Here is a 14,534-nt window from a genome sequence, read left to right as displayed (position 1 = left end):
GACTATCTCCCCTCCCCCCAAATTTAGTGTGAAGAATGGCGTTTACATTGCTGCAAATCTTTTCAATGTCTCGCTTAACAAAAGATGCTGAGATTCTCTCAACTGCTTCTGCATTCAACATACTACATCATGTTGTGTAAGTTAAATATATGAAGAAATCCAGCCTTACTCAGGTATGTGGTTGGGAAGGCAGGAACAGTTTCCAGGATTTTCAGGTAGTTACAGATATCCCTTTGATACTATCACAAAACTCAACATGTGACAGTTTCTTAAAGGTTTGTGGAATCTGAAATCATTACCAGTTGTCTGTTATATTAAAATCCAGCCTGGAAGTCGGAACGTCTGAGGCCATGTGCTGCAACTACTGAAGCCAGTACACCTCAGGCTGGTGCTCCAATACAAGAGAAGCTACCACAATGAGAAGCCCACGCACCGCAACTAGAGTGGCCCCTGCTCACCACAAAAGCCCAAGCAGCAACAAAGACCCAGCAGAGCCAAAATTCAACAAATAAATAAATAAAATTGCATACATTAAAAAAAAAAACCTAATGCTCTTACACTTCAACTCATGTGTAATTCTTTATGTGTAATTCTTTAACATCACAGGCATTGGCCATTTGAAAAATACTGATTCAGTTATGCAGATCTTCCAAATGTTGACACATTTCATTACACAGTATCAAAAATCACTGTCATTAATATTACTACTGATCTCATCTAAAATATCTGTAAGTATTCAGAAGTTATCCAATTCAGGAGATGCATGTTTTCCAATACTTTCTGAGTTTTGCTTGGAAACTCAAATTTTATCAAGAGCAACAAACACTGTCCACTGCAATAACAGATTCACTGTTCATTTGCGAAAATGTCTGCCAAATATTCAAGTCTGAATAGTTTGTCAGTATGGGGGCTCCCCTGTTGGCTAAGATGGTAAAGAATCTGACTCCAATGCAAGAGACACAGGAGACGTGGGTTCAATCCCTGGGTCAGGAAGATCCCTTGAGAAGGGCATGGCAATCCACTCTAGTATTCTTGCCTACAGAATTCCATGGACAGAGGAACTGGGTGGGCTACAGTCCATGGAGTCACAGAGTCAGACATGCCTGAGCAACTAACACACACATAGCTCTTTCTAGTAAAAATAATGTCCCCCAAAAGCAGCTAGTCAGCTCATCTTGAAACTCAAGTGACTGCACTAACGCTTTTCCTCCCACCACTGTCCTCCAGTTTACACTTCAGGTGCACTTTCCATCCTGTTACACAGAATGTCAACACGTGTACTCAAGAATCAAGACTTTCAATAGTAGAGACTTGACAAAACCCATTTTTACTGCTTCATCAAAGACATTCTTAAGTATAGCGAGCATCTTCAAATGGCTGATACATGGCAATTAAGGTAACCGTGGGGGTGCTGGTACCACCCTTTGGTGCCAAGGCCTTAACACATGCCAAGGAGACAGCAGATCAACCCACCACTGCTTGTGTATCGTTGGTGCAAGCGTGAACATAATGCAAAAGGCAAACAGTGTCTTAGTATGATTATGAAAACAGTTTCAACTTCAGAGACCTTTAGAAAGAGAGGCTGCCAAACCACACCTCAAAATGGAATGACCGCTGTTTTGACAATGCACCAATGTACAAGGACATACATTACATGTCGTAGCTTAAGAATTCCATTTGCAGAAAATTCAGTAAATCTCCAAGTTGGATTTAATTACTTCAAAACAATAATCTACTAGGCATTACAAATTAACTCTAAACCATTCACATTCCAACAACCTCAAACACCTTCACCTTAACTAAAAGGAGTTCAAGTTTTTAAGTAAATAAACTTACATTAGGGAAATCTAAAGTTCTGAGGTGAGAATCCCAGCTCCACCACCTGCTTAAGGACACAGTCAGTAAATTAACCTTTCCGGCCTGTTTCCTGTCTCTGTGGAAAAACAGCAGCATCTATGTATTTCACAGACTAATAATATATATAAAGCACCTAAAACAACACCTGGCACATAATTAAGAGATCTAATTTATATATGACCAGGCCTTTACTTCTCTTTCCTTTTACTAAGGGAGCAACTTGCAGACCTGTGATTACTCAATTTTAATCTCCATTATCACCCAAGAGAAGGGAAAAAAGATGACAGTTGAGGGCATTAGTTAAAATATCTATTTCCAACCCTTTCATTTTCCTATTTAACAACATAAGAAGCTTAAAATAAAGTTTACCTTTCTCCCTGCAACTCAACTAACCTAGGCAAATACAGATGTATAAATACAAATTATATGGCAATTTTTTTAACTGATTTAATAAAATTAATTCTTTGCTTCAATCTCTCATCATTCTGCTTATTCCACAATTCTCAAGAATTTTAAAGTGTAGTTCACTAAAAGAGAGTACTGAGAAATACCTAAGTGTCATTTTTGTTTTATTTTAGTAGTCTGAGACAATCAACACCATTATTTCGTTTTTCCTTTTTTAAACCAATAAAGGAGTATGAAAAAACTCCTTAGTACCTTAGGAGAAAACAAGGATACTGCCTACTACTAGTGAGAAATAGTCATCCATGTTGTTTAATGGGCAAAGTGACACTACTTTATGTGACGGCACTGTATTAGTACCAGACTTCTGTCAGCAGTAATGCTAGTGTTAAGAGAAAGAAGTCACGTGTGTTACAAAGTGAAAATATTAAGTAAGACCTTTGCCGCGAGTCATTAAGTTCTGGAATACAACCAATGTGCCAATATTCTAAAATTTGCAAAAAACTAGGTTCTACTAGTTTTTTCTACTAACTGACCCTAGTGCCTAAATCTAACATGCCTACTGCTCTAAGAAACATAGAATACAAATGATAAGTTCTGTTATACTATAGCACTGAACATGCTGAATGGATTTTAAACTGTGAAATTCTGTGATGCCCCAAAGATTGTTTCTCAAATTTTATTTACTTCATTACTTGGGGAGTATTTAGACTCTCCCACTGCAGATTTTTTTCCCAAGAACTAGTCCACAAGTCTAAGTCCAAAAATAAACAGGAAGTAGTGTTGAAAAGATGCAATGCATTTGTATCCAAGTTTCACTGGCTCATGTAGGAAAATCATACCCTAAAATCATACCCTATGAAAGAAAGTTTAAGATGGTCAAATTTGGAGATAAGAAAAATTACACTTAATGAAAATAATAAAAATTCAGTATTTAATATTCAATATTAAATAGTGAAAATTTGCATTAAAATAATTAAAATAACCATATTGGTTAAATTTTTCTTATTTTTTTTTTACTCAAAATTACACACTTCAGATTGCCCACATGTATCTGAATTTTTAACAATCCTATGTTCACAAGTTAAATTTGAACAAATTAATGAATTATGAGAATTGTCACTGCAAAAAATCATTAGGAAAAGTTTCTTACTGTTTCACATTAAAATGATGAACTTGATTTTCAAGTTTGTTGAATCTAGATTTTAAAAACAAAACCAATGATATTTCTGTTACTAAGTAATAAGAGCTGGGAAGGAGTCAAGAGATCCACAGCACCAGCCACATGTCAATGTTGAGTGATGGGAGTTCATTACACTATTCCACCTACTTCCTGTAATGTTCAAAATCCCCACTATGAAGTTTTTTTTAAAAAACATTTTAAAAGAACTAAGCAAATTATAAAACAGGCAATCATTAGCTTCAGGGAAAATAAAGGAATGCACAAGAAGTGAGCAACATCACAGAGCAGTGTTGGCTCAGGAATGAATTATTTGCATCCTCATGACAATGCAAGCACTGATTTCTAATCTGACCATAACATGTGATGTAGCACTGGGGCACGGGGACAAGCACATCAACAGCTAAGTCTTCATCTACCAGGGAAGAAAGTCAATCGGAAATGTTTAAAATCAACAAGAAAGAGAAATATCATTTTATTTACCAAACAAAATGTAATTAAGCCCAACGGAATACAGCTAGAAGAAGAGTTCAATGTAACTGCCCTTACGAGAGGGACTAGAGAGGATATGAGAGAGTGTGGAAGGGACTGTTGTTTTTCATTCTAAACCCTTCAGTACAGTATTGGATTTTTTAGAAACTTTTTTACTGTGAAATCTACCAAATATAGAAAACTAAAATGAATCAATTATTACAAACGTCTGTACAACCACCATCCAGGTCAATTCACCATCCCATTTATACATATTCTTTGATTCCACTCATACAGAGTTCAAACACACACACACCGTTCTCTCACTTTGGTAAGTTTTCAGTTGCCTTTAAACACAACTGCCCAGTTTCCTCCTGTCCCTTACTCACCATAAATGTTCAAGTAATAACAAGAGCTAAACCCTTATTATGTGCTGGGTTTCTTTTCTAGGAATATTAGCTTATTTAATCATCAAAACAACTTCATAGGACACATTTCACTGTCATCCTCGTTTCACACAAGGAAAAACAGGTACAAAGAGGCTCAGGTACTTGCCCAGGACCACACAGCTATCAAGCAGCTGGGCAGTATTCCAACCATGCAGCCTAGCACGGAGTCTGTGCTCAAACTACTGTCTCATGAGAGAACAGCCGTCAACCAAGGAAAAACTTAAGCGGAAGATATGGTAAAATGCAGCTAAAGCTACCATGAAGGCTAAAATAAAAACTACATGACATGCGACTACGTGAGTGGTAGGCGTTTTAGTGCCTCATCCTTCTCCAAGACAAGCAGCTACATCACAGGTAAACGACTTGAAGTGCCTAAAGAGCACAGGGCACGGAATAAGTACCCCAACACTGGCTGTAAACGTCCAAGGGCCTACTTGGACCAAAGGACAATAAGAGTATATGATCAAATGTCCAAATTCTGTCTCAGTTCTGAAATGTGACAGTCGCCCAGTCGTGTCTGACTCTTAGCGACCCCATAGACTGTGGTCCTCCAGGCTCCTCCGTCCCGGGGATTCTCCAGGCAAGAATACTGGAGTGGGTAGCCATTCGATTCTCCAGGGGAATCTTCCCAACCCAGGGATCGAACCTGGGTCCCCCGCATTGCAGGCAGATTCTTTACCATATGACCCATCAGGAAAGTCCCCCTGAAATGTTCTGAAGTGTACTTAAGGAAAAATCCTGAGTCCTGAGTAACCAAGACCACTGTCGTCTTCTTTTTAAACGAAGGCCCCGAGAATCCAACATCTCAACCAACTTAACTTACCAGTAGTAACACTATGAGGCTGTCTCTTTTCTAAGACATCTTTGAGAATTAATAAGATTAGAGGACCAGAAACAACAGCAATCACCTAATCCAGTTCTGTTTTCTTAAGGCTAAGCATACTGGAACCCAGAGTGACATATACTAGCCTGTTACTAGGATAGAAACTCACGGTCTCCTCACTTCTTCCTATTATACGGCTATATATGTATCATCAATCCACTTAAAAAGCTGCCAAGTAAAAAGTGTGTCTCAATCATCCTATTTTTCACCCATATTTGTCTTCCTTCATAACCCCATAACAGTACATTTTTATCCCTTCATTCAATAAACACTGAACACCTACCGGGTTCCAGGCTTTGCTCTAAGCACAGCAGTTTTTATGTAGAAAGTCCCACATAGAGGACAAAGATACAGCAGTCCTGCACTAAGCTTCAGTGCAACAGTGAAGGTTGGGGGTACTAAATATTATAGATACAAAGTGCTAAGAAGGAAGATTTTAAATATTTCTGGAAAAGTGAGATGAGTATAAGGGTTACAGACGTGACTTGAAGGATGAATATGACTCTGATAAGAGAAGAGTGGGAGGAGTGTCAGGCATTCCATGGGAAGAAGCGCGAAAAACGAAAACAAAACGAAGACCTCAAAATAAGAATGTACAGGACTTGTCTGAAGAACAGTATCCATTCACCTGGATAGTAAAACACACTGGCAAAGAAGCTTAACGAAGTAGGAGTCATACTGGTGAGAAGTCTCATCTCACATTCTACGCTAAAATATCTGAGGGTAATTCATAATCCTGTGGATACAGTGACCACTAAAAATGTCTAAGGAAAATAAACTTGGGCAGCACTTAAAAAGCAAAACGTTTAACAAGAAGCAAGGAATCATTTAGGAAGTTACAGCAATCCTGACGAGAAATACTGAGAACCTTAACCAAGGTGAAAGTGGGCACGGAAAGAAGATTAAAGCATTACAGAGGTAAAAAGGGTACGCCATGACAGCTGACTGTGTGTAGGAGGAAAAGACAATTTGGAGCCTTTGATGGAAAAGAACTTGGGATGTATCGTTAACAGAAAGCAGGCAAGCCAAAGACTGACCCAGATGTAATCATTTACAGATCACACTCTGAAGCCAGGGGGAAATGTATTAATCTTATTTTATTTCAGAAAAATAAACCTTTTCTTAGTAAAATAAACATATCAGACCATAGTATGCAAACTATAGTATGCAAAAATACCCAAATTAAAGCTTGAAAACTGAGTGTTTTTTATACTTACTACATTTGTATGGACACAGGTACTAGAATAAATCATGTTTTTATTAAAATAATACATACCACATTTCAGCAAGTTAAAATGCCAAGAGTGTACTGTGTGTTAAAAGTAACTTAACAACCTCAGATGAAAATTATGTAATGAATCAGTAGCAAAATGCAGCTACTAAGTATTAGCAAAAGAAAACTCTTACTGATCCATCATATATGTCACAAACTATCATTTGGTTCAGTTAGGTTAAGTTTGAACTCATCAATTTCTTCTGATTAAATAAAATTCATGTGGTCTTTGCCTGTTTAACAAGCAAACTATGAACTCCTTCGGGGCAGGGTTTATATTCTAGACACATTGGACCCCTAGCATGTTTAGCAGGCCCCCAGCAGACCTCTGATAAAGGGAATAAATGGAAATCAACAAAGGAATGTTTTTCAAGGATCCAGCACTTTCATAACTTGGTGTGTATTACACAACAGCACAGAACTAATGATCCAATATTTGAGTGCCTACTGTTCAACAGGTAATGGAGTTACAAAATGAGTAACACATGACTCCTCCCTGGAACTTAGGATTTCTTTCTCTGCACAAGCTGGACGCCACAGGCTTCACCAGACAACCTTGATTTGCACTATTTGTATGACCAGCAGTGAGTCTCAACTCCTTTAAGCTTCCAGTTTCTCATCTGCAAAACGGATGAGGATTCAAGAGAAAGAAACGTGACAGACCTGTCTCAAGTGCCACGGAAGCCAGCTGGCTCCCCCACAGGACTCCACGAGCTCTGATCAGGTATTTAATCGGAATGACACTGACACAAGCAAACCCAAGCATTCAACTGGCTCAACACAGGCCATCATCCTAGCATCACCCGGAAAACTGTCAGAACCAACAGCACACTGACAGGAGGTCAAACAGGATCTTATCATGAGGACAACACAATCTAGAGAATTTATAAATTTTCACTAAACAAATTTTTGAAAATTAAAAGTACCTATTTTAATTTATCTGAGTTTTAGACAATTCCTACTGTAATTCAAGACACAGAATACTATTAAAATTCATACCTTAATATTTCTGAACAATGATGTAATACAACTACTTTATGAAAAATGTCTCCTCCATCTAAGACCATCTCAAATGCCATCAAAAATCAAAAATCTTGAAGTTTCAAAATTTGAGAATTCTGAAATATGCTCATCAACAAATCTGGGAGAAAAATAAATACTTAAGCAATTCAACTGATCAAATCCAGTTTCTAAGAATACAGAAGACATGTTCTATATCCATTACACTTGTCTCTTCTTATCCACCTAAATTAACCTTTAAAAGACAATTAAAGGCATCATTAGAGCCAGCACTTCTTCACAGAATACGCCAATTTCAACACCACACTCTCAAAGTAGGCAAGTAAAAAAAAAACAAAACTAAAAACCCCCCTTAAAAATGAAAAATGCTATCTCTAAAAATACGGTGCATAACCATGAAAGTGTATCACCATTTATTGGTACACGAAATTTACACAGCAAAGACACCTTTACCATATGGACCTTAGATTCTTCTTATGACAGTTTTATATACATCATTATCTAGTGCTACTCATTTTAATCAGGAAAAAAATAATAAAACACAGCATAAACAATAAAATATTTTAAGACTACCTTTTAAAACTGTTCTCCCACTGCTTGGACAACAAACATAAAACGTCCTTAAACTAATACAGACTCAGCTGCTAGGAAGTCCTTCAGCAACCGAGATTTTGAAAAGATTCTATATCCAAATTCTGCATTATTAAAAGCTCTCTTACCTTCTGCTACATCATCATCTACTGCTCCTTTCACCTGAGAAAAACACCACTGAATATCATTCCCTCCTCCAGCTCCTGGAAAAAGAAAACATACCAATTAAAACTGAGTTCTGTTCATGTTTACTCTCGTAAACACAGCGATGGTATCCACGGTCGGCATGTATCCACGGTCGGCATGAGACTAACCGCCTGGCAGTTCCCACAGATACAACCACCACCCCAGAGCACTAATTTGGAAAAAGGTTAGTCCCCAACAGTTGGTATTGTGTTCAAAAGAGAGATTCCAGGTCTGAAATATTTATCGTCCATGTACTATCATCACCCCTGTATACGAGTGCAGAACTTTCCTTCCAGTTTTCCTTCCCCTCAAATACAGTAAAAGCCTCACTTCAAGCAAGACCTACCAGAAAAACGTAAATACCAAAAGTCAGAGTTTTTCTTTAGGGGTACAAAAGCCTGTAGAAGAGTTAATAAGGTTAAGCTACCATAAAACACGGAACGAAGAGAAAACTTCAGGAACATTACTGCCTGGGTGAGGAGCAGTGATTCATATGAACCCTATCACCACAGGCGCACATACAGCAAACACAACCTCACCACCCATTTCTTTGCAGTTCATTACCAGCAAATCACTGGCTCCAGACTGAGAGGAAGAGAAACTGAATTGAATGCTCCTGAAGGGACGGCCACAGGAAGCTTGTTTCGCCTCCCCTTCACCTAATCCCTCAGAAGCCCAAGGACCTTGCAAAGAATGAATTCTGCTCATTTGTCATCATCTTGTGCAAAACAAAACAACTGTAATTTCACATAATTATTCAACGAGGCCAAAAAGCAACTTATTCACAGCAAACCCTAAGCCGATCCAACGTGTTAACTTTTTTACAGGTTTAGTGATCTGTCTAAATATTGATGTAAGCACAGAAAACGGGTTTAGTCCCTAAATGTTTCTATTCCACTTTCAAGCACGGAGGAAAATGTCCTGCATCTATCAAGACACTGGATCGAAATCTAGAATTGATTCTACTACATGAAGGACGATATTCAGCAACATCAAAATGTACAAAAATAATCCTCGAAGCAATTGCCTTTCTCCCCCTTCACCTCCATTCCTTGCTAAATATTCCAACCTGGTTTTCTCTCTGCATCTTTTTCCCCCTCCAAGCTTTTACCTAAATCTCTCCTCCGTTGGCTATTTATATCTCTGAACTCCACAACTATTTTAACTAACTCCATGAAACCCTTTTGGGAAAAGGACATCTGCACAAAAGCTAACATGCAAAACCTAAGTTTAAATTACATTTTTCACACAACTTGCTGTATTAGAGGCCTTTACATCTTTGGATGTAAAGGGTAAGAAACCAAAGGGAGAATGGTTCCAGACCCCCCAAAAAATTCAGGCTTAGTCTCAAAAATATACGTACCCACAGTGGAAAGAAATACACTATGTCCCCATTGTATTTTAACTTGTAAAGCACTCTTCCTTCTCGGTGCAAAATAGATTTATTTGTAGAAACACCGGAGAAGGCTTGCAGAAGGGAGAAAAATAGGAATTACCGGAAGGAAGAGCCGCAAAAAAGCCCCCCAGGGGGGCGCGGGGGCGGAGGTTTCTCCCGGCTCCCAGGCCGCAGGGACAAATCGGCGGTCGCCCCCACCCCGCCCCACCCACGCCTTACCCCTCGGCTCGCCGGCACATACCCCACCCCCACCCATGCCCAGGCGCCAGCCCTCATTTTAAAAGCCACTGCGATGCCACAGCGACCACTCGCCTCCCCAGAACCCTCCCCACCCCCACCCCACCCGACCAATTCCCTGAAATCCGAGGGGCGCCCCGTGGCTCTCCGACAGGCGCAGGCGGTCGCTAGGGGGTGATGGAGGGAGGAGGAAGGAAGCGGTGCCTTGTCAGTGGAGAGGGTGATTTCTCCTTTACCTGCCATGTTGCGCTGCAAATGGTGACCCGGCTGGGTTCCTCGGGGTCTCCGCTTCCTGAACTCACCCCCCTCACCTGGGGATGGGGGGGTAGAGAGGGCGGATGGCGGCGGATGGCACCTGTGGGGGGAGGGGGCAGGGGTCGGGGGAGAAGGAAGGAGGGGCGGGCAGACCAGGCGGCGGGATGGTGGATTTCACTCAGGGGCTTCCCCACTCTTGCTCCTTCTCCAGCGGCGGCGGCGGCGGCGGCGGCGGCTACGACAGCGACGGCGGCGGCAGCGGCAGGGCAGGCGACTCCACTTTCAAAATGGCGCCGGCTGGCCTGGCCAGTGACGTCACCCGGAGGGCGGAGCCGCCGGGCTGGGCCGGAGGGGCGGGGCGGGGCTGTGGAGGGGAGCGGAGGGGGAGGGGCGGGGGAGCTGCCCGGCGGGCTCCTGGCCCCGCCCCTTCCCGCCCCGCCCCGCCCCGCTCCGCCCGCTGCGTCCCAGCGGGCCTGGCCCGAGCGTTTCTGGTCCCTGGCTGTAACCTCCACTGTGCTCGCCCTGTCGGTCCCAGCCCGAGGTCCTGCTGCGCTTCGGTGCCCACACCTTCGCGCCAGTGCCTGCACTCTGGGCAGGCTCAGTGGTCCATTTAACGTGCTCGCTCGTAAGAGTTGATGGGGACCTGTGTCTTTTTAGAGAATACTCGTACTGTATTTCTACTTAAAATAATGACTATCGGGCAGCTCCGAGACCGGTAAAATAAAGGGACGGTGGTGCAGACTCGCTGCTCAGCCAAGGTGAAAGTTCGCGAATCTGAGAAGGACGTGGCTGGGCGGGTGCCATCTGGGTGAATTAAATTACCTTCTCTTGGACCCGGGAACGTAGGCGAGAGCCCTTGCTAAGTGAAGGCAGTTGAGAATGGTTTCAAAAAGGAAAACTGAGTTTGCTAGTAGATTATGGTCGAAAAGGTGACCCAGATCTGTTCCGCCAAAAGTGCAGAAACAGTAGTTAAGTGCTGAGCTCTGAAACCACGCAGCAGATTCTGACTCCACGCAGGAAATGAGGGTAACAATCCTACCTTATAGGATTGTTTCAAAGATTAAATGATTTGAGTACGTGATAAACGTGAGCTGCCGGTATTATTAGATTTGTATTGAAAGCATCTTCAGTGGAGTTAGAAGGTTTAAGGATAAAAATAAACTGGAAACACCCATCAGTCCAGAGAGGATGCGTACTTCTTTAAAAGATGGGCTAATAATGCATGCAGCCCCTAAAGACATACACATTACATATCTCAGTCTTTGCAATACTCCTACAGAATAGAGAACCACGATTTCCACATAAAAAACACCTCGAAAAACATCCAGGATTTGACCTTAAGGCAGAAAAGGGTGATAAGGCATTCAGAGACCAAAGGAAAGTTTATGATTGTCTGCACCTCCTCCACATTATTTCCACTTTCTGCGTAATTCTTCTTTTTCGGGGGGCGGAGAGATGGCTGTACTGGGTCTTTCTTGCTGCTGGGACTTTCCTCTAGTTGCGGGAGTGGGGAGCTTGGGCTCCTCTCTAGCCGCCGAGCTTGGGCTTCTCTTTGCTGTGGCTTATCTTGTGGAGCACTAGCTCTAGGGAGCCCTGGGCTTCAGCAGTTGCTGCTCCGGGCTCTAGAGCACAGGCTCAATAGCTGTGGCTCACAGGCTTAGTTGCTCCACGGCATGTGGAATCCTCCCAGACCAGGGATCAAACCTGTGTCTCCTGTTTTGGCAGGCCGACTTTTTACCACTGAGCCACCGGGAAAGCCCAGCTGCCTTATTGTTGATCTGCAGAAGAGTTTGATTGTAAACTGTTAGTCGCTCAGTTGTGCCCGACTCTTTTTTGCAACTCCGTGAACTGTAGCCGTGCCAGGCTCCTCTGTCCATAGGGTTCTCCAGGCAAGATTACTGGAATGGGTTGCCATTTCCTTCTCCAGGGGAGCTTCCTGACCCAGAGATCAAACCTGGGTCTCCTGCATTGCAGGTGGATTCTTTACCATCTGAGCAAAAAGCAAGTTTCAAAATTCCTCCAGATGGAACAGCTGCAGTGTTGTATTATGTCTCCATTTCTACATTAGTATTTCTCGCTTAACCAATGAACAAACCCAAACTAAAAATCCACCCTGTATAACTTTCAGCTACCTGTAAGATACAAAACTTCAATGCAAAAAAAGAAAAAAAAACTTCAATGCAGTGTGTCATCTAGATTGTTGTACAGTTAATCTTCAGTTCCAGGGTCATTTGTTCCCATTTCTTTGTGATCAGTTCTTGAAATTGTGGCAGCTCATGTCCTGGGTATACTCTTGTCATCAAGTAGTTTATGTCTCCACATGGTGTTTGAATATCTATAAGACAGCTTACAGATTATGGCTCAGAATATTATCTATGGCCCTTTGAGAAAGAACTAAAAGTCCTTAACTATGCTTAATGAGTACGTTATTCTTTTTAGTCTCCTTTGATTGTTTTCCTTTGTTTCCCTATTTCTCAGGTCTCTGATTAAATTTATTCTTGACTAAAGTTTTCCACAGACAGAAGACAGGTTGAGGACTCAGGAGGGGTTGTGGGGGTGCGGAGGGGGTTCGGGCAGGACCATAGGATCCTGCTCCCTTTCACCTTCAGCTGTGTTGGGTATCCTTCCGAAATAGTCTCATAAAATCTAATGCCCTTCTCTCTTACTTGATTATGTTAGAATCACCTAAATATGTGTCTGTTACTAGACTGAGTTCTGTGAGGGCAGGAGATTTGTTTTAATCATCTCCATATCATCAGCCACATAATTTGTTGGATTGGTGGATGAATGAATACATCTCTCTGGTTTAGGAAGGAAAATGCTGACCTGTTGGCTCCTTACTGCTTTGCTGTTGTTTAGTCACTCAGTCATGTACAACTGTTTTTGTGACCCCATGGTCCGGACTGTGGCTCCTCTGTCCATGAGATTTCCCAGGTATGAATACTCGAGTGGGTTGCCATTTCTTTCTCTAAGGTATCTTCCCTACCCACGGCTCCTGCATGGCAGGTAGATTCTTTACTGCTGAACCACCAGGTCATATTATAAATTGAGTGGGTGTTTTCACTCACCCTTCTTAATCCTGGGAGAAAGAGACATTTTACAAATTATCCTGGTCATGCCAATCTACATTTGTTAGGCAGTAATTGTTTTAATATGTAAGTTGCTTCTAGGTAGTCATCCCCACTACTTCCACTGGTCCTATGTCCCTGAATACATATTACCCAAGAGAATCCCATAGGGCACCATTCCCTCACTCACATGAACCACGTACTATTATGCAAGCATTTTTCCACGTGAGCCTGAGCCAGAACATCAACAACTGACCGCATGTAAGATGTACAAAGTAATAGTTGCCAGCAGAACTGGGTTTGGCTTAGTTAAACCAAGAGAAAAATTCCCTCTGGGTTTTCCTGAGGTGGTCCTACAAAGACTGTAAGGCCTGGACATGTTTTGCTTACAATCTGAACAGAAGACTTGAAGGACAACCACAATCTCACCAGTAGGACATAGATAACAAGACTTATCTGTGGGTTTTTGCAAGACGGCTTTTTAAAGAATATTATGTGATGAGGGGAGAATCACTTGAAGGTTGTTCTTTTCCTAGGAGTTAGATGAACACAAACCTCCTCCTCAGTAAATAGAAGTGGCATTATTAAGTGCTCCTTTCCTCTAGGCGATTAGGACTTACGGTGCCTAGGAAAGATCATCAACTCAAAGGTAAGAGGAGAGGTCCCTGGGGATTCCCTGGCTGTCCAGTGGTCAAGATTCCACACTTCCTCTGCAGAGGGCACGGGTCTGATCCCTGGTTGGAAAGATCCTGCATGCCATGCAGTATGGCCAAAAAATAAGTAAAAATGAAAGTGAGAGCTTCCTGATTAGAAAATGATTTGGTTTAGGAACTGTATTCAATATCCTGTGATAAACTATAATGGTAAAAATATGAAAAAGAATATATATGTGCTTAGCTGAATCACTTTGCTGTACCACAGAAATTAACACATTAGAAATCAACTATACTTGAATAAAATAAATTTAAGAAAAATAAAATAATATGGTTTAAAATTCTGGCATACCCATCAGGGTCATGCTTTCTGATATGGAGCAGGTTCAGGGACTTTACAGGGAATATTATAAGTGGTGCGTATGTTCAGACTCTCAGTCACGACCAACTCTTTGTGACCCCATGGACTGTAGCCTGCCAGGCTCCTCTGTCATGGAATTCTCCAGGCAAGAATATTGGAGTGGGCTGCAATTTTCTCCTTCAGGGGATCTTTCAGACCCAGGGATCAAACCCCAGTCTCTTATGTCTTCTATATTGCCAGGCAGATTCTTTA

At 41.7% G+C, this 14,534-nt stretch overlaps 1 protein-coding gene across 3 annotated transcripts in view; it reads right to left on the bottom strand.

Annotated features, from left to right (window-relative positions):
- PPP2R2A (protein phosphatase 2 regulatory subunit Balpha) overlaps window positions 1-10,503 on the bottom strand; it is a 77,597-nt gene extending 67,094 nt beyond the window's left edge. Inside the window, exons 1-2 of one of the 3 annotated variants that reach the window (XM_043453674.1) lie at window positions 10,182-10,503; window positions 8,255-8,329 (exon numbers count right to left, since the gene is read on the bottom strand). In XM_043453674.1, coding sequence (XP_043309609.1) covers window positions 8,255-8,329; window positions 10,182-10,188 — 82 coding nt within the window. In that variant the 5' untranslated portion in view covers window positions 10,189-10,503. Of the gene's footprint in view, window positions 1-8,254; window positions 8,330-8,658; window positions 8,803-10,181 lie in introns of those variants that run through there. The other 2 variants (XM_043453673.1, XM_043453672.1) reach the window with 2 other exon arrangements.
- Between the last annotated feature and the right edge of the window lie 4,031 nt (window positions 10,504-14,534).

This window comes from Cervus canadensis, chromosome 30, assembly GCF_019320065.1.
Source record: "Cervus canadensis isolate Bull #8, Minnesota chromosome 30, ASM1932006v1, whole genome shotgun sequence".
Lineage (NCBI taxonomy): Eukaryota > Metazoa > Chordata > Mammalia > Artiodactyla > Cervidae > Cervus > Cervus canadensis.
This window is presented reverse-complemented; position numbering and strand designations above follow the sequence as displayed.